General features: G+C 51.2%; 1 protein-coding gene across 1 annotated transcript; it reads left to right on the top strand.

Annotated features, from left to right (window-relative positions):
* The first annotated feature begins 272 nt into the window (after positions 1 to 272).
* Positions 273 to 26946, top strand: LOC102390277 (protein CROWDED NUCLEI 3). Its single transcript, XM_044945509.2, has 5 exons — positions 273 to 559; positions 8089 to 8227; positions 12060 to 12653; positions 24698 to 24809; positions 26099 to 26946. The coding sequence occupies exons 1-5, from the start codon at positions 273 to 275 to the stop codon at positions 26302 to 26304; spliced, it is 1338 nt and encodes a 445-aa protein (XP_044801444.2). The 3' UTR covers positions 26305 to 26946.
* Positions 26947 to 27468: the final 522 nt, after the last annotated feature.

The following is a 27468-nucleotide window of genomic DNA, read 5'->3' as shown; positions in this document are numbered from 1 at the left end:
TATTCAGTTTGTAACTCCAGGTGGCTTTTCTGCTTTGGGTGAGTGTGGGCATGCTGGCTTGTAAAACGAGAGGCTTTCATTCATATTGTATGATGTTTGTGCAGGTGAAACCCAAGTCTCCTACGCATAAATAATCCACCTGTTCTTGCCCTTCTCAAAGGATATTTTCTTGCACAATCTGAAGCCACCGCAGCCACCTGGAAATCTCCAGAAAGTCAGTGTTGCAGATTCGCTTAATTTTATTCAGTCTTGGCCCATGAACTATGTACGGGATGGAGCCAAACGCTAAAGGACAGACTGAAAAAAGTTTCAGTTACGTTGTCAGAGCCCCCAGCAGTGATGGGTTTGATATAATGAACGTTGATGTGAAGATCGACACGTCCTGGATCTTCCAGGATGTAGAGGAGAGTGGTGAGGAGCAGGGATGTTTTCTGGGAGGAGCAGCCGGGAGTCCAGACGTGGACACGGGAACACTCAGGAAGCAGCTGGAATCCTCGGAGCAGAAGCTGTTGGCAGCTGTGGACAAGTACATGATGTCGGAGTCTGTGCTGAGGAACAGGTAAATATACCCTTTGGACCTCTTCTTTGTGTATGTTACAAATCCTGGGGCCTCCTCATCGTGGTAGAAGGGTGTATTAAATCGTTTCTATGGCTGAAGGAAAGGGAAGTGTTAGTCGCTCAGTCATGTCTGACTCTTTGTGACTCCATGGGCTGTAGCCCACCAGGATCCTCTGCCCACGGCATTCTCCAGGCAGGATAGAATACGGGAGTGGGTTGCCATGCCCTTCTCCGGGGATCTTCCCAACCGAGGGATTTTTCCTGGGTCTCCTGCATTGGCAGGCAGATTCTTTACCCTCTGAGCCACCAGGGAAGCCATTCTATGGTTAAGGGTGCAGGCAAAGCAATCAGTGTTCCATAGTTTGCCCACAGCAGCCTCTGGCTCCTCTGTCTTTCCCATCCTCTGCTCTGTACCACAGGCACTGAGCCTGTTTCCCAGGCTCCCTTGCTCATTGGTATTCATGTGGATCCAGCCAATGGGAGGTGCTGAAGGGAGGAGGAGGGAGAAGCCAGGATTCTCCCACCTCTCTTCTGCTCTGGGTGACATCTCCCACAGTGGTTGCCATTCAGTCGTGCTTTTGGCATCCTCTGTGGTCCTGCTCCTGGGCCCTGGTGTCTCCATCTTCTCTCTGTCTGTCCTTCCAGCCCCAGGGGCAGAAGTGGCCCCAGTGGTGGCTGACCTCTGGGTTGCCTGTCCGCTCTGTCTGGCCTTTCATCTCTTCTGTCATCTTTGTAGCAGATTCCCTGTGTTTGTTTGATTCTCACTGCTGAGCCTCCTGGCTTCCCAGGTGGTTCAGTGGTAAAGAATCTGCCTGCCAGGGCAGGAGACGCAAGAGACGTAGGTTTGATCTGTGGATCAGGAAGGTCTCTTAGAGGAGGAAATGGCAACCCACTCCAGTATTGTTGCCTGCTGAAATCCCACGGCCAGAGGAACCTGGTGGGCTACAGTCTATGGGGTTCCAAAGAGTTGGACACAACTGAGCACAGCACAGCATGAAAATAGCTGAACCTCCTGGCATAGGCTCTATTTTCTAATGGAAGCAACATGGTCCAGAGGTGGGGCATTTGAATCCAGGTCTTTATCCAAAGCCTATGTTCTTGTTTGACACCTAGTCTTGGAGGTTGGAAGTCAAAGATTAAGGTGTGGGCAGGGCTGGTTTCTCTGAGACTGCACTCCATGGCTTGACGTTGTCTGCCTTCTCTCTGTGTCTTCTGTACATGTCGGTCTCCTCTTCTTATAAGGATACCAATCATATGGGATCAAAGCTCATCCTAATGACCTCATTTTAACTAAATCACCTCTTTAAAAAAAAACTCTGTCTCCAAATACAGTCACATTCTAAGGTACTGGGGTTAGCTAACTTCAACATATGAATTTCAGGGGATATATTTGGTCCAAAGGGGCTTCCCTGGTGGTTCAGACAGTCAAGAATCTGCCTGCAATGCAGGAGACCTGGGTTTGATCCCTGAGTTGTCAGAAAGATCTCCTGGAGGAGGGAATGGCTTCCCACTCCAGTATTTTTGCCTGGAAAATTCCATGGACAGAGGCGCCTGGCAGGCTATAGTCCATGGGGTCATAAACAATTGGACATGACTGAGTGACTAACACACACAGTCCAAAACACAAGTTCTAGGGATTGACAGCTGGAAAAGGCAGGGCCCCAGCGCAGGAGAGATAAAAGTATAACCCACAACTGGTTATACCTGGCAGTGAAAATGAGGTCATGAGGCCTGGAAAAGATGGGTGGGAAACCCCTGCCAGAGGAGACCCTTCCATGTGAGGAAGAGACAGACAGCCTGGAGGCACCATGAGTGATGGAGGGGAAGGGCCTCTGTGGCTGGGGCTGGGGTGAGGCCATCCTGGGAAGGCTGTATCCTATACCCACCTGTGGGGAAATGTGGGCTGGGTCCTCAGTTCTCTTGTCCTCTGTAGCCATTTCCTTCCCCAAATGTGGGCTGTGTCCCACAGAAGCAGGGTGGAAGGGAAAGCAAGATCCGTGGCAAGGGTTCAGAGAAAAAGGCTTACCAAGAGTGCAGGTCCTCCCACACACGGGTGAAGATAGCTGTTACTTGAACCCTGTGATACACAAAGTGATATGAGCCCCTTTTCCAGATGGGGAAACAGGCTCAGAGGATGGAATACATTATCCAGGGTCACTAAGAGCTGAAGCCAGGGTCTGAACGCACAATTGTGAACATAGACTTCAGGCTAATGTCACCATAGATTTCCTCCAGGTAAGGTACAGTAAAAGATCAATAGTGTATATTGGATATCATTTCCATTAAAGAGTTAAAATTTAAAAGTATTTATGGTAAAACTAATGCAACCACAGTGTTAGGAATTTGAGAAAGAGATCCCCACTCCCCATAACACCATCATTGCTGCAAATTCACTTCAAACCTACATGCAACAAAATTAATAATAACTGAATACTTGTTGAGTGCTTGCTCTGGGCAAGGCACTATTTACATGCTCGACAAGTATTAACAGGGTTAATCGTTCAGTTCAGTTCAGTTCATTTACTCAGTTGTGTCCAACTTTTTGTGATCCCATGGACTGCAGCACGCCAGGCCTCTCTGTCCATCACCAACTCCCGGAGTTTACTCAAACTCATCGAGTTTGTTGTCCGTCGAGTCTGTGATGCCATTCAACCATCTCATCCTCTGTCATCCCCTTCTTCTCCTACCTTCAATCTTCCCCAGCATCAAGGTCTTTTCCAGTGAGTTAGTTCTTCACATCAGGTAGCCAAAGTATTGGAGTTTCAGCTTCAACATCAGTCCTTCCAATGAATATTTGGGACTGATTTCCTTTAAGACGGACTGGTTGGATCTCCTTGTAGTCCAAGGGACTCTCAAGAGTCCTCTCCAACACCACAGTTCAAAAGCATCAATTCTTCGGCACTCAGCTTTCTTTATAGTCCAACTCTCACATCCATACATGACTACTGGAAACACCATAGCTTTGACTAGATGGACCTTTGCCCGCAAAGTAATGTCTCTGCTTTTGAATATGCTATCTAGGTTGGTCATAGCTTTTCTTCCAAGGAGCAAGCGTTTTAATTTCATGGCTGCAGTCACCATCTGCAGTGGTTTTGGAGCACCCCAAAAAAAGTCTGTCACCGTTTCCATTGTTTCCCCATCTATTTGCCATGAAGTGATGGGACCAGATGCCATGACCTTCACTTTTTGAATGTTGTGTTTGAAACCAACTTTTTCACTTTCCTCTTTCACTTTCATCAAAAGGCTCTTTAGTTCTTCTTCACTTTCTGCCATAAGGGTGGTGTTACCTGCATATCTGAGGTTATTGATATTTCTCCTAACAGTCTTGATTCCAGCTTGTGCTTCATCCAGCTTGGCATTTTGTATGATGTACTCTGCATATAAGTTAAATAAGCAGAGTGACTTAATCCTTAAAAAATATTTAAAACGAAGTAATATTGGTATCCTCAGTTTCTAGGTAGGGAAATCAAGGTGCTGGCTTAAGTATTTAATAACTTCTCCCCAGTCACACAGACCATCACATGGGGTCGCTGGGACCTGGACCCAAGCAGCCTGCCCAGTGGTACCTGCAGCAACAAGGCACCAATTTATCCTGGTGGAAGTTCCCTCATAGAGTCTCCCAGTTTCATAGCACTCTTTGCGGCTCTACATAGTATAATATATTTTTAACTTGTCACTAATCAATTAAAAGATGCTTACTCCTTGGAAGGAAAGTTATGACCAACCTAGATAGCATATTCAAAAGCAGAGACATTACTTTGCCAACAAAGGTCTGTCTAGTCAAGGCTATGGTTTTTCCAGTAGTCATGTATGGGTGTGAGAGCTGGACTGTGAAGAAAGCTGAGCACCGAAGAATTGATGCTTTTGAAGCGTGGTGTTAGAGAAGACTCTTGAGAGTCCCTTGAACTGCAAGGAGATCCAACCAGTCCATCCTAAAAGAGATCAGTCCTGGGTGTTCATTGGAAGGACTGATGTTGAAGCTGAAACTCCAATACTTTGGCCACCTCATGCGAAGAGTTGACTCATTGGAAAAGACTCTGATGCTGGGAAGGATTGAGGGCAGGAGGAGAAGGGGACGCCAGAGGATGAGATGGCTGGATGGCATCACTGACTCAATGGACATGAGTTTGAGTCAACTCTGGGAGTTGGTGATGGACAGGGAGGCCTGGTGTGCGGCGATTCATGGGGTCGCAGAGTTGGACACGACTGAGCGACTGAATTGAATCAATGAAAAAGGTATTTTCATTGTCTAGTCCTTATCTGTTAAGTGTCTGTGTTTCCTAGGGGGTTCCCTGGTGGTGCAGTGGTAGAGAATCTGCCTGCCAATGCAGGAGATGCAGGTTCAATCCTTGGGTTGGGAAGATCCCCTGGAGAAGGAAATGGCTACCCACTCCAGTATTCTTGCCTGGAAAATCCCATAGACAGAGGCGCCTGTTGGGCTACATACAGTCCATGGGATTGCAAAGAGTAGGACATGAATGAGCGACTAAACAACAAAAATGTTTCCTACAGCTGCTAAAGCAAATAACTACAAATGTTCTGCCTTCAAACAACACACATTCGTTGTCTTTCAGTTCTGGAGGCGGAAGTTCTAAAGTAGCCTCACTGGCCGACAGTCACGGGGTAGCGGGAGATCTGCGTCCGCCTTTTCCAGCATTTATAGGTGCATTCCTTGGCTTCTGGCCTCTGCCCATCTTCAAGCCAGCAGTGTAGCTCTTGCTTCAGTGGTCACGTGGTCTCACCTTCTGCCCCTCTCTCACGAGGACAATTATAATTGCAGTTAGTCCCACCCAGATAATCCAGCATAATCTCTCCATCTCAAGATACCTAACATAATCACATCTACAGTCTCTTTGGCATCTTAAGGTTATATTCATAGATGCTGGTTATATTTGGAGGCCATTTTTCAGCCTGATACAATAAGATTAGTCATTTTCTGCTTAATTTAAGTAATGGGATAATACCAGGATTAAATATTGTCTCAGATTTAATAGTTCATGTTGGTCTCAAAAACTAAAAAAGTTAGGCTTCTCTTTTATCATTCAGGTATCACCACATTTTATAATCAATCAGAAGGTACTCCTCCCAACTCTCTGACTGATTAACCTTTCCTGGTGGCTCAGTGGTAAAGAATCTGCCTGCCAATGCAGGAGATGCTAGTTCCATCCCTGGGTCGGGAAGATCCCCTAGAGAAGGTCCTGGCAACCCACTCCAGTATTCTTGCATGGAGAATCCCATGGACAGAGGAGCCTGGTGGGCTACAGTCCATGGGGTCGCACAGAGTCAGACACGACTGAGTGACTAAGCATGAGCGCTATTCTTCTGGTTCATTTTAGAAGGAACATGATTTTAATCTATACAAGACGGCACCCTCCCTTCTGTCACTTTAGAGACCTTCCCCCAGGGCCTCAAAACTAGAGTAGGAGAGGGGGCTCTTGGCCTGATCATTAATAACAGTGCATCATTTTATTTAATCATCGCAATAACTCCCAGAGCAAGGTGCAGTTACTTCTTACAGATGACGATCCTGGGGGTCATAGTAGTGAGTGAGCCCTATTAAGGCCTCATGACTGGTGAGTGGGAGAGCCCGCAGGCAAATCTGGGTCCTCGCCCGGGGAAGCAGAGTCTGTCCTGGAGGTGCAGGTCACGTGGTGTGGAGCTGGGTGAAGGATGAGGATGGGTAGAGCTTGTCCACATAGGCCGCATACTTTCCACGGGTTTCATGGTGATCTAGTCCAGAAGTAAGACTGGCACATGAAAGGGACTTGGATACCAGGCAGGAGACAGACAAGTGAGTCATTGTAGCTCCTCCTCTCTCAATGGGACCAGCAGGCAGATCTTCCCTCTTGGCTTCCCTCCATTCACACGTGCTTCTCCTGTCTATGGAGCTGAGGTCAGAGCTCACTTCCAGCCTGGGTATTACTTTGCATATGATGCAACTTCAGCACTTCCTCGGGATAATAAAAAAGACTTCCAGAGGCTTAGCCATCCCTAACTATTACACAGGTCATTTCCAACTTCTGTCTTCTGTAAGTAATTCAGAGTTTTTGTAATCACAAAAAACTTTTTCTGCATTTTAATCATTTCCTTAGAAGAGATTTTCAAGACTGTAGCTCAAGTGGAAAGCATCAGAGCACAGGATTAGAGCCTGAGTTTGGGAGTCATGGGCTTCCCTGATGGCTCAGATGGTAAAGAATCTGCCTGTATAATGCAGGAGACTGAAGTTTGATCCCTGGGTCAGAAAGATGCCCTGGAGAAGGGAATGGCAACCACTCCAGTATTCTTGCCTGGAGAATTCCAAAAGAGGAGCCTGGTAGACTACACTCCATGAGGTCCCAAAGAGTTGGACATGACTGAGTGATTAACACTGTAACTTTGGGAGTCATGCAGCCTGGACTCTATAACGCTGTGTGCTGCTGCTGCTAAGTCGCTTCAGTCGTGTCCGACTCTGTGCGACCCCATAGACGGCAGCCCACCAGGCTCCCCCATCCCTGGGATTCTCCAGGCAAGAACACTGGAGTGGGTTGCCATTTCCTTCTCCAATCCAGGAAAGTGAAAAGTGAAAGTGAAATCGCTCAGTCGTGTCCGACTCTTAGCGACCCCATGGACTGCAGCCTACCAGGCTCCTCCGTCCATGGGATTTTCCAGGCAAGAGTACTGGAGTGGGGTGCCATTGCCTTGGGCAAATTGCCCGGCCTCTCTGATCCTGTTTCCTCATGTGCAAAATAGGAGAAAAGGAGCCTACTTTCAGGCTGATCACATGAGGATTAATTGAGACAATGCAGATGTTTGGTTCGGGCTCAGTCCTTCATTGGTATGACTTGTACTGGGAATTACTGGTTTAGGGTTGAAGGGTTGAGAACACTGTTAAGGTTCCTGGTGCCTTGTTATTCAAAAGAGGTCTCCAAACTATTTTAGATTATCTTGAAAAAGATACGTATGAATGTTTTATAAAATGTCATTTTTTGGTCTGAATATCAAATTGACCAAAAAACAGAAGGAAAAAAAAAGATGATCCCAATGTCTGTGAAAACCTTAGGCCACGCTTACTGCATCCTGAATGTTGGGGCAGTCTGAGCACAAGTTGGAAAAGAATTTCCAGACACGGAGTACTGCAGAAAAGAGTGAGTTTATTAGGAACAAAGAACAGGTATAAAATGATCACTGTGAGTGCAGAAGGCCTACAACTCCTGATGGGCCAGGGAGAGTCGACAGTTTTCATGGGTCAATAGCCAATGTTTATAGCCTCAAGACAAAGACCATTGCTGCTGGAAGGCTGGTGTTAGGTGACTGGTTGGGGCGTGATAGTGTGTTTGCTGGAGTGGGCATCTTTGCCTAACTGGGAGTCAGGAAGCTTGTTAGTGATGATCAAGGGGCTTTTTGGCAACAGTTAGTTACAAAGGGGCTCAATTAGCCTCGGAGGTGTCCTTGGTTCTGGGCACTGCTGCTGTGGTCTTGGTGCAAGGCCTCGCACCTGTGGCCAGGGCAGGACTCAACACTGAGTAAGCACCTTGCTGCTTCGATGTGCAGGATTCAGGAACTGGAGCTGTCGGAGAGGAACCTCCTCCAGAAGGTGGACCAGCTGAGCACGCGCGTGTTCCAGGAGCGAAGTGCCTCTCTCCGGGCCCAGGAGCAGCTAGACGCACTGCAGGGGGAGCTGGCCAGCCAGGTACACAGCCCCTCCTCCTTTCTGGCACTTTTTTCTTGTCGCAGCAGAGTCACCCTGTGGGTTTTTTCGTGGCAGCAGCTGCGCCTGAATATAGACCATGGGGAGGGTGTGGAGAGCCAGACAGGAGGAGTGAGAGGGGTCCTCATTCTAGCAGGGGCAGGGGCCACTGGACCTGTGTGAGGTCACGTGACTTCTCTGGGCCTCAACTGTCCCATCTGTAAAATGGGGCTCGCGTCCTGCCCTGCCCGCTCACAGGGCTCTGGCTGGGATCCACTGGGTGGTCTGTGGGAGCTGTGCACCCACTAGGAGCTCTGGCCAGAGGTTCATTTCTGTGGGCTTGGTGCCTGACATCAGGGGAGCCAGCTCTGCTCTAAGGACAAGGAGAAGGACTGATGCCAGGTCTCTGCCTTCAGGAGCTGGCTTGTGGGTGGGGACACAGATAGGAAACAAGTAACTCCAAAACCGGGTGATGGAGCCATGAGGAAATGTGCAGGCAACAGTGTGCTTTCTGGGCCCTGTGAGTTGGGCCTTACAGGAACAGCATGCGAGGGTGGGTAAGAGCCTGGGCAAGGCACGGAGGTACAAAAGAGCATAGCAGGACCAGGAGTTGAGACAGGAGGGTCCCAAGGAGGACAAGTTGTTAGAACCATGGCGTGAACCAAAGTCTGGAAGCCAAGAGGGAGCAGGACTTTGAGCAGGAGAGGCTCAAGTCAGGGTTTTGGGGATATCACTCTAATCGAATGGGAAAGAGAGGTGGTGAAGGGAGGTGGCAAGTTAGAGCGTAACTGGAGAAGTGGGTGGTTAAGGGAGTTGGCTCTGGAGGCAGATGTCTGGCACCAAACCCTGGTCTGCCACTCACAAGCTCTGTGATGTGACTGAGAGGTGACTTAACCTCTCTGGGCCTCAGTTTCCTCATCTGTGAAATGGGAATGATACAGCACCAACCTTCCTAACTTGTTGTCTGGTTTAAGGGAGTTAGGCTTTCCCGGTAGTGCAGTGGTAAAGAATCCACCTGACAGTGGAGGAGATGCAAGAGACATGGGTTCAATCCTTGGGTCAGGAAGATTCCCCTGGAGTAGGAAATGGCAACCCACTCCAGTATTCTTGCCTGGAGGATCCCATGGTCAGAGGAGCCTGGTGGGCTATAGTCCATGGGGTTACAAAGAGTCGTTCGCAATTAAGCAGCTAAGCACACACACACTTTAAAAGAGCTCAGTTCAGTCCAGTCGCTCAGTTGTGTCCGACTCTTTGCGACCCTATGGACTACAGCACGTCAGGCTTCCCTGTCCATCACCAATTCCTGGAGCTTGCTCAAACTCATGTCCATCGAGTCAGTGATGCCATCCAACCATCTCATCCTCTGCCGTCCCCTTCTCCTCCTGCCTTCAGTCTTTCCCAGCATCAGGATCTTTTCTAGTGAGTCAGTTCTTCACATCAGGTGGTCAAAGTAATGGAGCTTCAGCTTCAGCATCAGTTAATATGTGTAAAACACTCAAAACAGTAGGCATTTAAATAGCACTAGTTGCTTTTGTAATTACTAGTCTTTATTGAAGTGTTCCAGGGGAGAGAAGACGAAGGCTGGAGAGCAGAGGCTTGGTGGGCAGAGACCCAAAGATCCTGAGAGGCATCCTCTTTTAGCAAATTGCTACTCACAGGCGAGCACAGCAGTTGTCAAATTGCAGGTTGACTCCCGCCAGTGGGTTGTGAAATCAGTTCTGTAACTTGCAACCAGCATTTAAAGATGGAATTGAATAGGAAATATGAAAGGGCATCATGTGTGTGAAGGGGAGTGCTGTTTTGTGAAGCTTGTTTCAGATGTCAACGCCTGCCACGTGTGTAACAGGCCATGTTCTTAAAAGATGTTTCTTACTGTGGGAGGCAGTCCAAAAAGTTTGAAAAACACCAGATCGATTAGCTTTTAAAGGAAATAGAGGTGAAGCAGGGAAGATAAGTTCAATTAAATCGATGTTAGCCTTTGAGATACCAGGGAGACACGCAAGTGCCGCTTTCTCCCTTTACATTGAAATTTAGGTGCAGAAAGTTGAGTCTATCCTCTTGGGTACAAGCCATCATTATCAAGATCCAGGACTTTTTAACCCACGATAAAGTGGTGTTGTGTGGGCTCCTGCCATCAACCATGTAATCTCTGTAGAAAATCCTGTAATAAAGCCTTATATACATGTAGGACTTCCCAGGTAAGCATACACAGTCCTGGGACTTCCCTGGCGGTCCAGTGGTTAAGAATCTGTGCTTCCATTGCAGGGGGCATGAGTTCAATCCCTAGTCAGGGAAATAAGATTCCTTCATGCCTCGTGGTGTGGCCAAAAAAGTAAAATAAATTTGAAAAACATATGCAAAGCTCTGCAATCACCAGAGGTTCATACTCTGATGGGGAGACAGAAGTGAGGGTGACAAGCCAGAGAAATGCTGGGAGTGAGCTCCAGACACTGCAGGACCTGCAGCTCTGTGGCCGCACGCCTTGCATTCTGTTCTCCTGTCACCAGGATGCTCCTGGGAACGTCCTGTCACAAAACACTGTTTTCAGGTGAAGGGCAGACATTCACGGTGGTGAGGGGGCTGGCTCAGGGCCCCCTCGGAGACCACTTGGCCCAGCTTCAGCCCAGCCCAGATGCTAACCCTCCCCCTCTGCCTGGAACTATCTGCATTTCAGAGCAAGTTTGCAGGAGTGCGTGAACTCTGCCCTTTGTACCTGATATCTGCCAAATGACAATTTGCCCCACTGTTGACTATATTTGCCGTAATTATTTGCATACAAAGATGCCTCATTTCTGTGGCGACCTGTGGTCACTCCCAAAGGTGATCGAGGTAGACCCGTCTAGGTAACGGAGCTCTGGGCTCTAAGCATCACTTGACTACAGGATTTGCACCATCAGGCAGTCCTCAAAGGGAATCTGACTCCAGTTTCTTCTGCCCCAATTTCCCCTGAAAGTAAAGCCTGCCAAGCTGTTCTCAGGTTTCCTGTTTCTCGTTTGCTCTTCTTTGTTTTGTCTTCTGCAAGCTCTTAAGAAATATATGTGCAGGCACTAACAGTTGAAACATCTTAACAGGAAGGCAAGTCTACCCAGGTACATAAATTAATTGTGAATATTAGGCCAGGACCCTGTTTTTTTGCAGTGAGTGGGTCACCCTGGTCCAGTGTACAGCCCATGGGCCTGGGAGGTCAAGATTTAAGAACAGGGAGGTGTGTTCTTGGTTAGGCGGGGAGCCATGCAGAAACAAAAATCCTTGAGACAGACACGTGGTGGGTCAGTGACTTTTAGCCGATTGACATTCAGCAGGTCATTTCTCAGTGGCTCAGGGTTGTATTCACAGTAAGGAATGTCTGCTGTGACACGGTTGATCTTGTCTCAGCCACAAGTCACGGTTTTCAGCTGACCCTTACTGGACCAGGCAGGGTCCTTGTAGGCACTGAGCAACGGAGAGGTCTGGGAGCTTCTGGCGTGGAAGAAGCGACACTCAGGGGGTTCCAGGTGGCAGCTCTTTTCAAACTGGTGTGGGGGTACTCTGTGTTGGAACCACTGGCCCTCCCAGTGTGCACCAGCCCGTCCCCATCCTGACCAAGTTTCCCTGAGTCCTTGTCCTTGGAGCTCAAGAGGACCTGAAGGAAGGCACTTGCGTCCTGGGCAACATTTAAGAGGGCGCCAGTAACCGTCATTGAGATAAATAATGTTCGAAGCAATATTTTAATGCAAAAACTAATGCGAAAAGAAAAGGCACGCTGAACAACAAAATATCGAAGTTTCAAATAAAGACAGGATCGGTGAGACCCCGGGCCGCCTTGCTGATGCCCTCCTCCACCGCCAACCCGTAGGTTCGAGAGAACGAGCGCGCGGCCCAGCGGCAGCGGTGGCGGCTGCGGCGGCTGCGGGAGCGGCTGCGGCGCAAGGATGCGGCGCTGGGGCGGCAGGCTTCGGCCCTGGAGCGCGGCCGGCGGATCCAGCGGCGCCAGCTGCGCCTGGTGCGCGAGCAGGAGCGCGTCTTGCGGGCGCAGGTGCAGCGGCTGGAGCTGGACGTGCGGCGCCTCTGTCGCGCCGCCGGCCTCCTGCTGGCCGAGCTGGACGCCCCGAACCCCGGCGGCCCCCGATCCTCCGGCCTGGGCGACCTCCGGGGCGCCCCCGAAGGGGCTGCGGAGCTGCGCGCGCTGCGGGCCAGGGCCGAGCGCGGCGAGCGCGAGCGGGACCAGGCGTTGCGCCGGCTGCGGGAGCAGCGCGCCACCGAGCGGCGGCTCCGCGAGCAGCTGGAAGAGCTTTGCTGCTGCATCTATGGGCTGAAGCTGTCGGAGATCGGCCTGCAGGCCCAGGTGGAGGAGCTCACCCAGCACAACGAGAGCCTGCGGGGGGAACTGGGAGCCCAGGCGCCCGGGGAGAGAGAGCTCAGCAAGGCCCCCACTGGTCCCCGTAGCCTGGTAAGTGACCACAACCCAGGGCGCAAGTGATTTTCTGCTTTCCTCTTAACTTTCTCGCCCAGCCGCTTAGTCAAGTCATGGACTCCTTCATTCCCGTCTTCCTCTTCATTCACCCCTCCAAACCACCATCCCCATCCATCCCTCCTTCATTCCATCCACTCACCCATCTACCCACCTGGTGTCACCGGTCCACCCATACAACTTCACTCACCCGTTCACCAGTCCAGCAACCTCCCCATCATCTGTCCACCTGCTCAGCCACACATCCACCTTTCCATCCACTCACCCAATCTCTTGTTCACCCATCCATGCTCTCTTCTACTCACCCTCCATCATCTTATTCACTGGACCATCTCATTGTTGTATCTCTGCATCCAGCACTCTCCAGGGAGCCAACCAGCTACCTTTCATCCTTCATCATCTGTCTCTCCTGTACGTCCATTTATCCGACAGTTCATGGGTCCCCGCCTGTGCCAGGCCCCAGGTGCTCTCTTCCACGTGTAGTGTGGAGTAACTGTCCTGTGCTCCTGCCTCCCCAATCCACCCTCTCCCTGGGAAAGCAGTCAGCCTTTCCCACCTCCCTCACAGCTCTGAAGGTGACCACGGTTCCCAGCCTGGTGGTTCTGTATCTGCATCTTCATCTCTGCTTGTTTAGATTGTGAGCCCGTCGAGGGCAGGTCCAGGTCAGATGGGTTCCGTAGCCGCAGCCCCAGCAGCAGCACACAGGAGACCCCCCAAGGCTGGTGCAGTAGAGAATATGCAGGGTTGGGCCCCTTTCTAGTTCTCCTGTTTACTAGCTGTGTGACCCTGAGTAAGTTTCTTAAGCTGTGGAGCCAAGGGCAAGCTGGACATTTATGTTATCATCTAACTGATTAGAAGAGCAAAAATGTGTGTTTAATAATACTCCTGCCATGTGCTTGGCACCTTGCGGTATTTTCAAGGCATCATTTAATGCTCATAGATCTGTGAAGCAGGCACTATTACTGTCCGCACTCCACAGAGGAGGCTGAGGCTCAGAGAAGCAGCGCACTGGCCCGTTGTCACACAGCTCAGAAGAGGCAGAACTGGAATTTGATCCATGCTGCACGCGAGTCCAGGGTGCTCTGTTTCTCCCCCAAGAGGCTGCTTCCCTGTAAAGGGAGAGTTAATTCAGCTCCCTCCAAGAGATCAAGATCCCAGTGGTTCGATTTGCATTTAAGGAAAAATCAGGAAGCCACCTTAGCCCAAAGAAGATGGCTCATTGGAAAAAAAAAAAAAATCACATTTATCTTCCGGCCTGGACAGTCTATTTCAAATTAACTGGAACTTGAGTTTCCTCAAGATCATGGCGTGCATCCTGCCTAGATGGTTTTAGTGATGAGTTTGTCTGTGCTCACAGTTTCTCTTTTCCATACTTCATCCTGCAGTGTCACCTCTGTGTGTCCTGTTCGTTCTTCCTCCGTTAAGTTCATCAGATAAAAGGAAAACACTGTACCTTTGATATTGGCACCTTGTTGTAATTTCAGAAAATAAATGGTGTAGAGATGAAAATTCTCCTTTAGAATCCTTTCTGTAATTTTCCTAAATGTAAGACTTTAATTTAGGCTGTTAGTTTACATCCTTTATTCTCCCAATCTCTCTGCCCTGCTACTTTCTCTTCTATCTAAGGGAAAGGCTGAATACCTAAATGTTTTAGTGATGAGTAAATATTTTGTACGTTTTACATTCTCTCATTTAATCTTTAGAGCAGCCTTGCAAGCCAGGTGCAGTTCCACTGACTAGATGGAGAAACTGAGACCCAGGAGGGTCTCCAAAGAATCAGGGCCAGCAAGGGAACACGGGCCAGATCAGGGTGGTGACTCCAAGATGCTGTCCTTACCTTGGGACCCTGGGGCCAGAGTTGGATCCTGAGCAGTTTGGTGCAGCGTCAGTGGCTGCATTCAGTAGTTTGGGTGCCATCAGTTATAAGCCCCTTGTTGACACACATCTGTGACTTTTTAGATGTTTCAGGCCTTATCATTGAAAAATCTCAAGAAACTGGAGGAGAACTACATCTCTCGAGGGGCTCATGCTCTCAAGACTTTGCTGGAGGTTGTGGTGCCCAGTCAAAAGTCTCTCAAAAATTCCCTGAATTGCCCATCAAGCGTGGTCTCCAGCCATTTTTGCCTCTAGCATTGGGAGAAGCTGGCCCATTATCAGATGAGTAGCAGAGGGAGCAGGGGCCTCTGAAATAGAAAATGCTGATCCTTAAACGCGGGAAACACATGCACTGGGGTGCGAGGCTTATGCTTTAAGTGGCAGGTGGGACCCCAAGTGGACAGAGCAGTTCAGCTCTCTCTCTTACCAGTGGCGATAAAGTCCAGCAGGTTACTAAGCCTTTCTGTGACTCAGTGTTCTCAACTGTGAAATGGGAACGATACTGAGACCTGCTTCTAGTGTGATTGTGAGGATGCAATGAGAAAGTGCTGGGAAGGCCCTGGCACAGAGCCTGGTACCCGTAGGATTTAGATTGTCGCATCATCGTCACCGTCACCATCGTCATCTCCACCATCACGTCTTCATGGCCTTGTCTCGTCCAGCGGAGGTTGGATGGAATCACTCACACTGCTTACATCATGGTTTCCTCTTTCTTGTCTTTTTGTTTGTCCCAAGAGCTTAGGCTTCACTGCGTGCAAAGTCTCTTCAGTCATGTCCGACTCTGCAATCCCATGGACTGTAGGCTGCCAGGCCCCTCTGCTCCTGGGATTCTCCAGGCAAAAATACTGGAGTCAGTTGCCATTTCCTCCTTCAGGGGATCTTCCCGACCTACGGATCAAACCTGCATCTCTTACGTTTCCTGCACTGGCAGGCGGGTTCTTTACCACGGGTGCCACCTGGGAAGCCCTGCTGCTGCTGCTGCTAAGTCGCTTCAGTCGTGTCCGATTCTGTGCCACCCCATAGACGGCAGCCCACCAGGCTCCCCCATCCCTGGGATTCTCCAGGCAAGAACACTGGAGTGGGTTGCCGTTTCCTTCTCCAATGCAGGAAAGTGAAAAGTGAAAGTGAAGTCGCTCAGTCGTGTCCGACTCTTAGCGACCCCATGGACTGCAGCCTACCAGGCTCCTCCGTCCATGGGATTTTCTAGGCAAGAGTACTGGAGTGGGGTGCCATCGCCTTCTGGGAAGGGAAGCCCTGGAGTCAGTTAAATGTGACTGCGATTTATCTCCTCCGATCTGCGGGAGATGCTGATGGAAACACAGGCTGACAAGGCCCTGGAGTGGGCAGGGCCTGTGATCGCCAGCTCCCCCATCACAGCAGCCCATGGGCCGTGGGAGACGGAGAGCACTGTGGTGGCTTTCCGGGCAGGGCTGTCCCTAGGTGTGGTTCTCCCGGACAAAGGGCTGAGAACCTCTGCCTGGTTTCAGAGGCCGGAGGTCAGTCTGCAGGGGCAGGTGGGGTGGGCGAGGCCTGGCCTGCTCCAGGATGACCTCACCCTTAGTAGGGAGGTCATTAGGGCATCTGCAGAGACCCTGTTACCAAACGAGGTCACAGTCACAGGTGCTGGCGGAGGGGGGGGGGGCAGTTCGGACTTGAACTTGATTTTTAGGCAACCCAATTCAGCCCACAACCGTGCTGTCTCGCGGCCAGCAATGACTCCGGCCACGCCTCCTCCTCCTCCTTGGCCTCCTTCAGGTAGTGTTTCCTCCTCTGTCCTCCTGGGACCTGGGCTGAAGGCCCAGATGGTGCACTCTCCTTGGTGCCAGGCCCAGCTTCTCTGGAGCAAGTGCCCGTGAACCGCAGGGTGAGCTGCTGAAGGCAGGGTCCTCAGGCTGCTTCCATAGTCATCCTGAAAGACCGCCCTGGGCAGGGAGGTTGGCATGGTAACAGCCCATGGAAACATACCTGGACTCATGTCACCCTCTGTGGTTGTGCAAGTGCAAGAACCCAACCCCCACTCCATGTGAGGTGCCCTGCGTCGCCCCCATCGCCACCCCACCTTCTTTCTCACCAGCCTTCCTTTCCTCCCTGTTTCCTTCCACCCACACACAGAATCCTTCGGGTCCTCTCTGTTTTCTGCCACAACCCCAGCTCCAGCACAGCACTTGACATGGGAAGGAGCTTGGTAGATATTTATCAAGTGCAAGGAGGGAGGGAGAAAGGACCACAGACTGTCTGAGTCTCTTATCATTGGGGCCCCATGGGTGGGTCCAGGCCCCTTTCAGCCTGCGGCCCAGATGCTCTAGGTTCCCGGCCATCTCTGACCCTGTGAACTTGGGGCCTTTAACCCCTGTGGATTCTGCTGGGCGAAAGGCTAGCAGCGCTCGCTGCCTTCTAAGTGTGTCAGAGTGAAGAGCCCATTGGAGCATGAATGCAAGAGCCCTTTAAACATGGAACAAAAGCCGGGGACCATTTCAGTATAAAATGTCATGGGACGGCCACTGATTCTGGCTTTTAGCAATCTAGCAGCTTGTCTAGGAGAGTGTTATTGGCAAGGGCTTACTTTGGCTGTCGGTGTCTGTTTCATCATGGTTTGTGTGTTTCTCGCGTGGCTTGTTCTCTCTTCCAAGAGGAGGGCTTCCATCCCCTTCTGATGGTCCCTCCAAGGGGGCCTCGCACCTGGATGATCAGCTTCTTGTTCCAGACATTAGCAGTTCTCCCAGATGGAGACAGGCAGGGCCAAGTCCCCCGACCTGGAGGGTCCGGAGCCTGGCCCTGCCCTCTGGGAGTCCCGGGAACCTTGCACGTCATTTAATTTTATGCCTCGATTTCCCTATTGATCAAGTAGAGGTAAGTGCTATGAGGATTTCCTGCAGTGCCCTGGCAAAGGACCACAGACTGGGTGATCTCAACAACAGTCCTGGAGCCTGGAAGTCCGAGATCACGGTGTCTGCAGGGTCATTCCTTCTGAGACTTGTGAGGGAGGGTCAGTTCCAGGCCTCTCTCCTTGACCGTCTTCCCCCTGTGTCCCGTCGTCTTCCTTCTATAGGTGTCTGTGTTGAAATGTCCCCTTTTTATGAGGTCACAGCGGATTAAGGCCCGCCCTAATGACCCCACCCTAATTAACTGTGTCTGCAAGGACTGCATTTCTAAATCAGGTCATGTTCTGAGGTCCTGGGGGTTAGGACATCAACTTAGGAAGTTTGGGGAGGACACTGGAAGACACGTCCAGTGCAACCTACTGGATGCATTGTTACAGAGGCCCCATGACTGGCAGAACTGTCAGTTCTAGTTCCTTGATGCGCTTCTTCACCAGCTTCGTGTGGGTACAAAATGATCCCTGTGTTTATTAGGGAATCTTTGCACCAGATGCCATCTCTGGTGCTCTGCATCTGTTGTCTACTCCTTTTGTCCCTCAGCGACCTTCAAGGGAGGTGCTCTTTTATCCCCATTTTACAGATGAGGAAGTGGAGGTATGGAGAGTCCCAGGGTTCCCACAGATACTAAGTGATGGGGAAGGATTTGCACCCTGGCAGATGGATGTGCTGGTGGGTGCCACACTCTGCTCCTCCAGTAACTACTGATCCATGGGTCAGTCAGTGTTTAACAGATGTCCACTCCACATGACATGGTGAACTCAGTACTGGGGCTGGGAAGTAAGACAAGACCCCTGCCCACATAGGATGACAAGACCGCCTAAGGCAAGAGAGTGCCAACAGAGGAAGGGGGAGGGGCCTGACAGTCTGTGGGTCGCTGTTGGGGACCTTGGTGTTTGGGAGGGGAATGCACCCAGGGCCGCGGGGTATGTCACAGTCTTCCAGGCTGTCCTCCTCTCAGAAGGCACTGACAGCCGCAACTCTGCGAATCTTGGAGTCAGAAAGGGCCACCTGGAGAGGAAGAAATGCTCCAGAGGGGGTGCTGGGCGTTTCAAAGTGCCAGCCAGTCACCAGCTCATGGAGGAGCAGTGCCTGCAATTTTAAAGTTGAAATGCTACAACGTATTGATAACCACACTGTAAAGCCAGAGAGTGTCCTTCAGGGTCTTGGTCTGCCCCTTGCCCGGAGCTGTGCATGTATGGAATTGCACTTGGAGTTCTGAGATCATTGCATGCTTGTATGCATTCCCAAGGCTGACTGCATTTCCAAAAGGGTTAGACCCAAAGGGGTTAAGAGCCACAGCAGGTCTTCAATGCCTTTCTCTGGGTAATGGTGTAACCCGCAAATGATCTCCTTTCACGAGCCCCCAGCAGCTCCATCGGCTGGGGCTCCAGCTCCACTTCCTAACCACGACATTCAGGGCCCTGCTTCTCCAACCCAGTCCTCGGCCTCACTGCACAACACTTCCTCCAGCCTGGCCCAGCCACCTTGGGCTCCTGCTCCTCCATCCTGCTCACCTTCCCTGGGTCTAAAGGCTTCCACCACCTGCTGCCCTTGGCCTCTCAGTAAACTCCTGCTTCTTTCTCTACATTTGGTGAGAATGCCACTTCCTCCAGGAAGACTTTCCTGATTTTATGTCATCTCACTCTGTCCTTGGTGTCCCCATCATGACATGACCCGCCCCTGGGGGCCCTAATTCTCACTGTGCCAGACTTGGCAGCCCACCTCCCCACAACTGTGCCTTCCTCATCATCACCAGCTGGGTACCATTCAGCCCTAAATCCCAGCCCCTGGACAGAGGCTGTGAAATGCTTGGCGAGCAAGTGACTCAGTGAATAGATGAACCAAAGGAGATATTTGCTCCATGCCCATGGCAAATAGAAGCTTCTGGCCAAAGGGACCCCCCCAAGATGCAATGCTGAAGTGAGGTATAGAAAGTGGAAAACCAGAGGGCGGTCTAGCCCCTGGAAAGTGTGTGTCATAGAGAAAATTATTACAAATTATTAGGGTACCTCCACCCAGGACCCTCCTCCCAATTGGTTACTTACATCTGAAGACTCTGGGCGTCATGGTGTGAATTATGGTGAGGATGATCTTTATGAGAGGATATTTTATTTGCTTCATATTTACAAAACACTTTCCCAAACAGAATCTCCTCAATGCTGGGAGGTTGCCAGGTAGGGGTCAGTGTCCTTGTCCCCAACCCCACAGAGGAGGCACTTGGCTTACCTAGGATCACAGAGTATACAGTTCCTAGAGCAAATTGCTTGGAACCCAGCTCCCTGAAGAAACAGTCATTTCAAGGACAAAGTCCAGACCTGGGGAGGAATTTGGGGAGGGAGTGTTTACTCAGGATCCCAGGGGAAAGAAAATTTGAAAGGACTCTGGCTTGCCAGATGTTGGTGGTTTAGTTGCTAAGTCGTGTCACTCTACGATCCCATGGACTGCAGTGTGCCACGCTCCTCTGTCCATGGGATTTCCAGGCAAGAATACCGGAGTGGGTTGCCATGTCCTTCTTCAGGGAATCTTCCTGACCCAGGGATTGAACCCGTGTCTCTTGCATTGCAGGTGATCTCCTGCATATCAGGCAGATTCTTTATCACTGAGCCACCAGGGAAGCCTGGTTTGCAAGATAAGCAAGGATCATCTGCAGATGTGTCTGAATGCTTTTAGCAAGTGTGCACCAGACACCATTCATGTCCCAAGCACCATGCCAGGACATGAGGGGCTGGAGAGGTGACTCTGCTCTTCAAAGGCTTGTAGGGGAAGCAGGCATGATGATTGCTGCCACAGGGGACAGCTCAAGGGCTGTTGCCTGGCCTGGAGGGTAACAAGTTGGCTTGTACAGAGATTAAAAGTCACTCTCTTATTCTGTCAGTGGCAGGCTGTCATCCCAGAGCTCAGATCCCAACCCACCCCACCTCACTCCAGGTCGCAGCGGCTTCAGGGAAAGTGGACACTCCAGTCAGCTTCTCAGCCCCAGCAGTGTGAATAGAGCACCCTTGGTTGCGGGTATGAGAATCTTATCATTGTTCCTTCAAGTCTAGGCAGCCTCTCCTTGCTCAGAGCTTGCATCTGTGCAGAAATGCGTGTCACACACTTGTCACTCACTCCCATAGAGAGCAAAGGCTTTAAAATAGTGTCCATAATGTCAAAAATAAAAACCTAGGCAAAAGTCACATAAAAGGTAATACAGATGGCCAGTGGTCTTACAAAAAAGGTCAGTTCCATTACTTGTAAAAACAAATACAAATGAGCAAAACCTCAAGATTCTGAATATTTTTTAAATATTAAAAGGACCTCAACACTGTTTATAGTTGGTAAAAATTGGAAACAACCCCAATGTCTGATCAGAAGGACGTGATTTGGTCAGTGAAGGCATTCCTTACATCAGAGATTATAATAAGGTGACCCTAAAGCACTGCTTTGCAGAAGAGGTTGTAGAAATTACAAAAGTTGTGGAAATGGTTTTCTGATACCATCCTATGATAAATGCACAAAGCAAAAGTCAACATTTTGTAGAAACAGACTTATGGAAGAATTTAAATATCTATGCATAGAAAAGGGGGGAAAAAAGCCCAGAGGGATATAGTCTAACACATTTATAATATTTGTGCCTAGATGTCACTGTATTCCTTCTTTTCTTTTTTCAAAATATTGGCAGGTTAAAACTAAAACCACATAAAGTTACAGGCAAATCCTCCTGAGAGTGTTTAAAAGTAGGGAGGGCTGACAAGACTGAGCAGGGAGGGGCAGGAAGGCGGAGAGAAGACCTGATCAGGTTCAGAGACCTGAATTCTGGTCCTCTTTTCCCATTGTATGTGCTGTGTAACCTTGGGCAAGTCACTGTCCCTCTCTGAGAATTGATTTCATCACTTGTGACATGAAATGGGTATGGCATCATCTTCTCAGGAGTCCTCCCTAGGTCTCCTCCTCAAGGCAGAGGTCTGTGTGTGTTCCCCATGGCTGTGTCCCTGCCCCAGAACCAGGCCAGCCACATAGTAGGGACTCAGAAAGTATTTGTAGAACTGAGTCAAAGTCAACTTGGGTATTAGAACAAAATTCAAATAGAAATGAAGAGCAGAATGGTGGTGGCCTTCGACACCTCCCTCCACCTCCCTTTCATCTGTTCCCTCCTCCTTCCTTCTGCTCCTCTCTTGCTGGTTCTCGCATCTTTGAATTGGTCTCCCTTTCTGCATCCCATTCCCTCTCTTTTCCTCTTTTACCTTCTCCCCCTCTCTCCTTCATTGCCTCGTCTCCATCTAGTTCCAATGGTGATTGTAAGCTCTTGACAAAAATGTTTAGTTCTGATCATGTGGGAAGCCAGTGGAGAAGACCAAGAAACAACCCAAGGTCTGTGGGCAGAAGACACCCACAGACCTGTTGGCCTGTCAACCGGGCCTGTCTGAGTGCCTAGCAGGGCCGTGCCCAGACCCCTCTGCTTTTCATTGGTCTTGGCTGAGGCCTTGTTCAGATACTTGTTAAAAGTTTCTGGATGATTCTAAGGTGTGGCCAGACTCCCCCGGGTCTCTGAGGAGAACTAGACAAGACTGTCACACAGTAACTGGAAGGTCACAAATTGGGGTATGAGGATGGGGTGCTATGGAAGGGAGGGGCTTCATTTGGGGGACAGTCAGGAAAGCCCCGACAAGGAGCAGGTGGGGTGAGCCGAGGTGTGGGGAGGAGAGGAGCGGGCAGCAGGCACTAGGTGCCAGGCCCCAAGGCAGGCGGGAGAAGGTCCATCCAGGCTGCTGAGATGAGGGTGGGGAGGCCGGGCTGGTGGGCGCTTTATCTTTCACAGCAGTGGGAAGCATGGAAGGGTTGGAAACAGGAGGGCAACCAACCCAGTTTTCATTTCAGTGAGATTGAGTGCTCAGCTGCTGCGGGGTATGGAAGGGAAGGGAGGGCTTTGCGAGGAAGCGGCAGGTGACTAGTTACCCTTCCCAGGCAGGTGGGAGGAACAGTGTGTGCAGAGGTGCAGAGGCAGGCAGGAACCAGGGTGGGGAGGAGACAAGGAGGTGCTGGAGCAGAAGCCAGGGCAGGGAGTGTCAGGGGCAGCGGTGATGGCCCTGGATGGCCTCCCGTGCCAGATTGCAGCACAGTGGATTGAGGGGGAGCCAAGGCGGGGTGTTTCTGGTCAGTTCAGTTCAGTTCAGTTACTCTGTCATGTCTGACTCTTTGCGACCCCATGGACTGCAGCACGCCAGGCCTCCCTGTCCATCACCAACTCCTGGAGTTTACCCAAACTCATGTCCATCGAGTCAGTGATGCCATCTAACCATTCTCCTGCCCTCAGTCTTTCCCAGCATCAGGGTCTTTTCCAATGAGTCAGCTCTTCACATTGGAAGAAGGCCGATTCTTCAGCAAAAGTATTGGAGTTTCAGCTTCAGCATCAGTCCTTCCAATGAACACTCAGGACTGATCTCCTTTAGGATGGACTGGTTGGACCTCCTTGCAGTCCAAGGGACTCTCAAAAGTTCTCTCCAGCACCACAGTTCAAAAGCATCAATTCTTCAAGTGCATTTTAGGGGGCGTCTCTGGCAACTGTGGGCAGGATGGGAGGGGAAGCAGGAGATCCAGTTAAGGGTCAATGGAGGAGTCTGCTGAGAGCAGGTGAGGGCTTGGGGACAGGTGAGGAGGGCGCGGGGCATCATCTGTTCACTTCCATTTCTTCCTCCCCTAGAAAAGCGCCTGACCCATTACTTGTTCCTTACCTGTTTAGTCGCTAAGTAATCTCTTCTCAACTCCATGGACTGTAGCCTACCAGGCTCCTCTTTGTCCAGGGGATTTCGCAGGCAAGAATACTGAAGTGGGTTGCCGTTTCCTTTTCTAGATGATCTTCCCCAATTCGGGGGTCAAACCCGTATCTCCTGTGTCACAGGCGGATTCTTCAGCTCTGAGCCACCAGGGAAGCCTGGGAGTGGGGTTAGCCCTGCTCAGTTGAGTCAGTTTCCTATAAGAAGCTTTCCCAGAAGACACACACAGCAGATCTACTCAACTGTGTTTGCACTCAAGGGAAATTGGGGAAATGTAGTCTCTTGGATCGGAGAAGGCAGTGGCACCCCACTCCAGTGTTCTTGCCTGGAAAATCCCATGGATGGAGGAGCCTGGTAGGCTGCAGTCCATGGGGTCACTAAGAGTCAGGCACGACTGAGCGACTTCACTTTCACTTTTCACTTTCATGCATTGGAGAAGGAAATGGCAACCCACTCCAGTGTTCTTGCCTGGAGAATCCCAGGGAAAGGGGAGCCTGGTGGGCTGCCGTCTATGGGGTCACACAGAGTCGGACACGACTGAAGTGACTTAGCAGCAGCAGCAGCAGCAGTCTCTTGGATGATATATCGCACCCCTGAATAAAATCCTGGGTCTGTTTCTATAGAAAGAAGATGAGTTGATAAGGGGAAGCCATATAGAAGCTTAATAAATATTTGCTGAATAAATGTACCCTGAGTTCGAAACACCGGCCTTCCTGCAGGCTCTGTCTGTCCATCCACTGTCAAACATTTATTCAGCACCTAGTATGTGCCTGGCAGGGGTGACGGTGAAGACAGAATGAAGGCAAGTTTGCTTCCTGAAGGACCTCGGTTCTAGTGTGGAAGCAGGTGGGAAGCAAGCATCACCCATTAGAACCGGGTTAGAAGTACCCGGGGCTGTGGGAACCTGCAGGAGACCTGTCCCCCCGCCCCTCGTGGACGTTGACCGGAGCTGAGTTTTTCTGCTGGGCCCATGCCTTCTCTGCTGTAGCTGCAGTCAGGTGCTTGCTGCCTGTCACATGCTCTGCGGGCTGGGAGGGGGTGTGTGCTGGGTCAGGGAAGCCCCACAAATGTATCCCTGCTTGTCTTTTGGGGCAGGGCCCAGGGACAGCCGGCTGTGGCCATTTGGGCCTGTGGAAAGTTGAGGGACAGGATTCCCAGAGGCCCTGGTCAGGTGCCACCTCTGAGAGTGGACACAGGAAACTTCCACCCAGGAAGGGGAGGGGCCTGGAGCCTTTGATGCTGCCTTGGGGAACCCGGGGGTGGCTTGGCTGAACAAACAAGCTCCTCGTCTGCTAAGTGGAGTGTGGGAGCTCACAGGAGGCAGTTTCATTGGCAGGACCAAGCACACAGGGCCAGGGCCCTACCACCAGGCCACGTGCCCTCTGCTGTCCTCACCAGGGGAGGGGGTCCAACTCCCTCCTAGGGTCTTTGGGAGGGCTTGATGGAGACAGGCTTGGAGAGAGCAGTTCAACCAGGGACACCCACCACTCTTTTGACCTCTTGTGTCTTCATCAAGGATGCCCTGGGCCATGTTCAGGATGAATCGCTGTCCCTGCCCCGGGAGGAGGCGCTGGATGCTTGCAGAAGCCAAGACCCCAACGGGGCACCTGAACAGAGGGGTTCAGCAGGTGCGTGAAGGAGGGGTCTTCAGGGACAGCCACTGATGGGCTAGCTTGCTTACGATGTCCTGATGACCCAACAGGGTGGTGGTCCCTGCTCTGCAGACAGGAAGCTGAGGCTCAGAGAAGTAGAGTCCCTTGCTCACTGCCACCCAGCTGGGAAAAGTGGGCTCAGCCTCCACAATGCCCACGACGAGGTCCATGACGCAGGCTCAACCCAACATTTAGGCTCACTCCCTCAGCCCTCAGAAGGGTGCCAGGCAGGCAACACACGTGTCAGCCTTGGGCAGCAGGGTCCTCTCAGGGTGATTTGTCCTCAGGGATTTGTCTTTGGAGAAGACCGTGTGATGACCAGGAGCTTCTCTGTTTCCTGCCCCACCCCAGTGACAGCTCAGGTGTGAGACAGGTGCGAGGTCTGGGAGCAACCAGGCTTGAAAGCCACTTGTCTAAGCTGATGGGAACCAGTGTATCTGCTCACAGTCTTGGGTGAAGCTTCCGGGGTGTCTGCTGCAAAAGCTGGTGCACTCAGGGAGCCCCAGAGCCATGGTGTCCACCTGGCTGTCTGTGGTTTGCATACAGTCCTTCAAGGTCAAGTTGAGTTTCCATATAAGGCCAGTTATACCCAGTGGTACTGCTGACTGGCAAGGCTGACCGTTCCCCTCCACATTTCTGGGGAGCAGAGCAGATAAGTCAGACAAGGTCAAGTTTGCCCTTGGGGAAACAAGCGGGATCCATTGGCGAAGCCTGGGTATCAGCTCCTCCGTCCACTCCGTGTGGGGGTGGGGCCTGGGAGTTATGACCCTGCGTGACCACGAGGGTACGGGGCTGAGGGAGGTGTCCTGGGCTTTGTGGTCAGAGGAGGTGGCTCCCAGACCCGATTCTGCTGCTGATCAATGGATGGTCACTCGCCATCACTGAGCTGGGTTCCTCACCAGACAGGCAGTGGTGACCATGAGGCCACCTTTGGGGGCTCAAAGGCCTTGAGTCACGAGACATACTGCCTCACCCTAACAGCAGATGTTGTTGTTGGTGACACTCTCCGAAAAGTTCCCTGGAGGGTCTCCTCCCTGGTGGCTTAGACGATAAAGTGTCTGCCTGCAATGCGGGAGATCCAGGTTAGATCACTGGGTCAGGAAGATCCCCTGGAGAAGGAAATGGCAACCCACTCCAGTACTCTTGCCTGGAAAATTCCATGGATGGAGGAGCCTGGTGGGCTACAGTCCATGGGGTCGCAAAGAGTCGGACACAACTGAGCGACTTCACTTTCTATCTTTTCTTTCTTTCCTGTCACTTCCCAGGCCAGTCCTCCGAGGGGCCCTACGCATGGGGCTGTGTCCAGGCTGGACGAGGCCCTCCTGTTTTGGTCCCCAACCCACAGACCACGAACAAGCTCCCCAGAGACCTTGCAGGATCTGACCGTGGACAGGTGAGGCCAGTGGCTTTCTCCATGCCTGGGGTGCTAGCTGGGTCTGATCAGCCCTGCTGTGCATGCTGCACAGTGTGACCACTATTCAGGAAGTGGGAGAGGGAGGGGAAGAAGCTCAGGGTTGGAAGAAGATTCTGGAAATAATTGAGAGGGCGATTTGAGCCCCGGGTGAGGAGTGGGCAGGAAGGGAGCCCCAGCTGTGTGCATGGGCCCAGCTGCCACGTAGCAAACTTCATCTTGTTGAAACCTCCCTACCACCTGTGGGGCAAGAGCCATGACCCCCTCGTTCTGCAGAGGAGGAGGCTGTGATTTCCCAAGGCCTCCCAGCCCTGGAAGGGACTGAGGTCCTGTCTCCATAGCCCACGATCTGCACCATGCCATCCCCTAAGGGTTGGGAGCCTGGTTCCAACCAGCCCTGATGTGGTCCTAGAGAGAGGGGTCTTCCTGCATTACTTTCAGTTGCTCACCTCCTGCCCTGAGCCCTGCCTGGTGTGCTGTGTCATGTCCAGAGTGGAAAAGAGCTGAGAGCAGTCCCTGGGGTGGGAAGAGCTTCATAGAAAAGTTGGACCCCAATGGAAGGATGGAGTTAGACAGACTGGAAACCAGGGGTGGGCAGCGGAAGGGCAGGCCAGGTGGGAGGGCCCGCCAGGTAAAGGTGGTGAGGCTGGGAGTGGCCATGGGCTGGGGCCAGGGTCATGGTCACAGGTGAGCCAAAGGCTCCCGGTTAGACTGAACAAAGCCAGGTTTCACCTCCCAGACTGGGTCTATTCTCTGAGTTGGCCCAGTCCTCCTCTCTGGTTAAATGCATTGAATGAAAAGTGAAGGTAAAATACAATATTGTAAAGTAATTAGCCTCCAATTAAAATAAATAAATTTATATTTAAAAAAAAAGTGAAAGTGTTAGTGACTGACTCTTTGTGACCTCATGGACTGTAGCTCACCAGGCTCCTCTGTCCGTGGAATTCTCCACGCAGGAATACTGGAGCGGGTTGCCATTTCCTTCTCCAGGGGATTTTCCCAACCCAGGGACTGAACCCAGGTCTCCTGCACTGCAGGAGGATTCTTCACTATCTGAGCCACCAAGTAACTATAAAAATACATTCAAAAGTATCTCTGAAACACCTCTTGTGTGCGCTGGACTGTTCTAGGCCGAGGGTCCCTGCCTTCGGGGGCAGATAGTCTACACTGCGTGTCCACTGAAGCCTCCCATGGCGCTGGCCTGCTCTATGTCCGTGCCGTCCA

Source organism: Bubalus bubalis, chromosome 7 (assembly GCF_019923935.1).
Source record: "Bubalus bubalis isolate 160015118507 breed Murrah chromosome 7, NDDB_SH_1, whole genome shotgun sequence".
NCBI classification, from domain to species: Eukaryota; Metazoa; Chordata; class Mammalia; order Artiodactyla; family Bovidae; genus Bubalus; species Bubalus bubalis.
The sequence above is the reverse complement of the archived record's forward strand: the minus strand, read 5'-3'. Positions and strand labels throughout refer to the sequence as shown.

Coding starts and splice junctions, on each gene's coding strand:
- LOC102390277 (XM_044945509.2), top strand. CDS start 273: ATGGAGCCAAACGCTAAAGGACAGACTGAAAAAAGTTTCAGTTACGTT. Junction 560..8,088: donor GAGTCTGTGCTGAGGAACAG/GTAAATATACCC, acceptor TTCGATGTGCAG/GATTCAGGAACTGGAGCTGT. Junction 12,654..24,697: donor CCACTGGTCCCCGTAGCCTG/GTAAGTGACCAC, acceptor GTCTTCATCAAG/GATGCCCTGGGCCATGTTCA.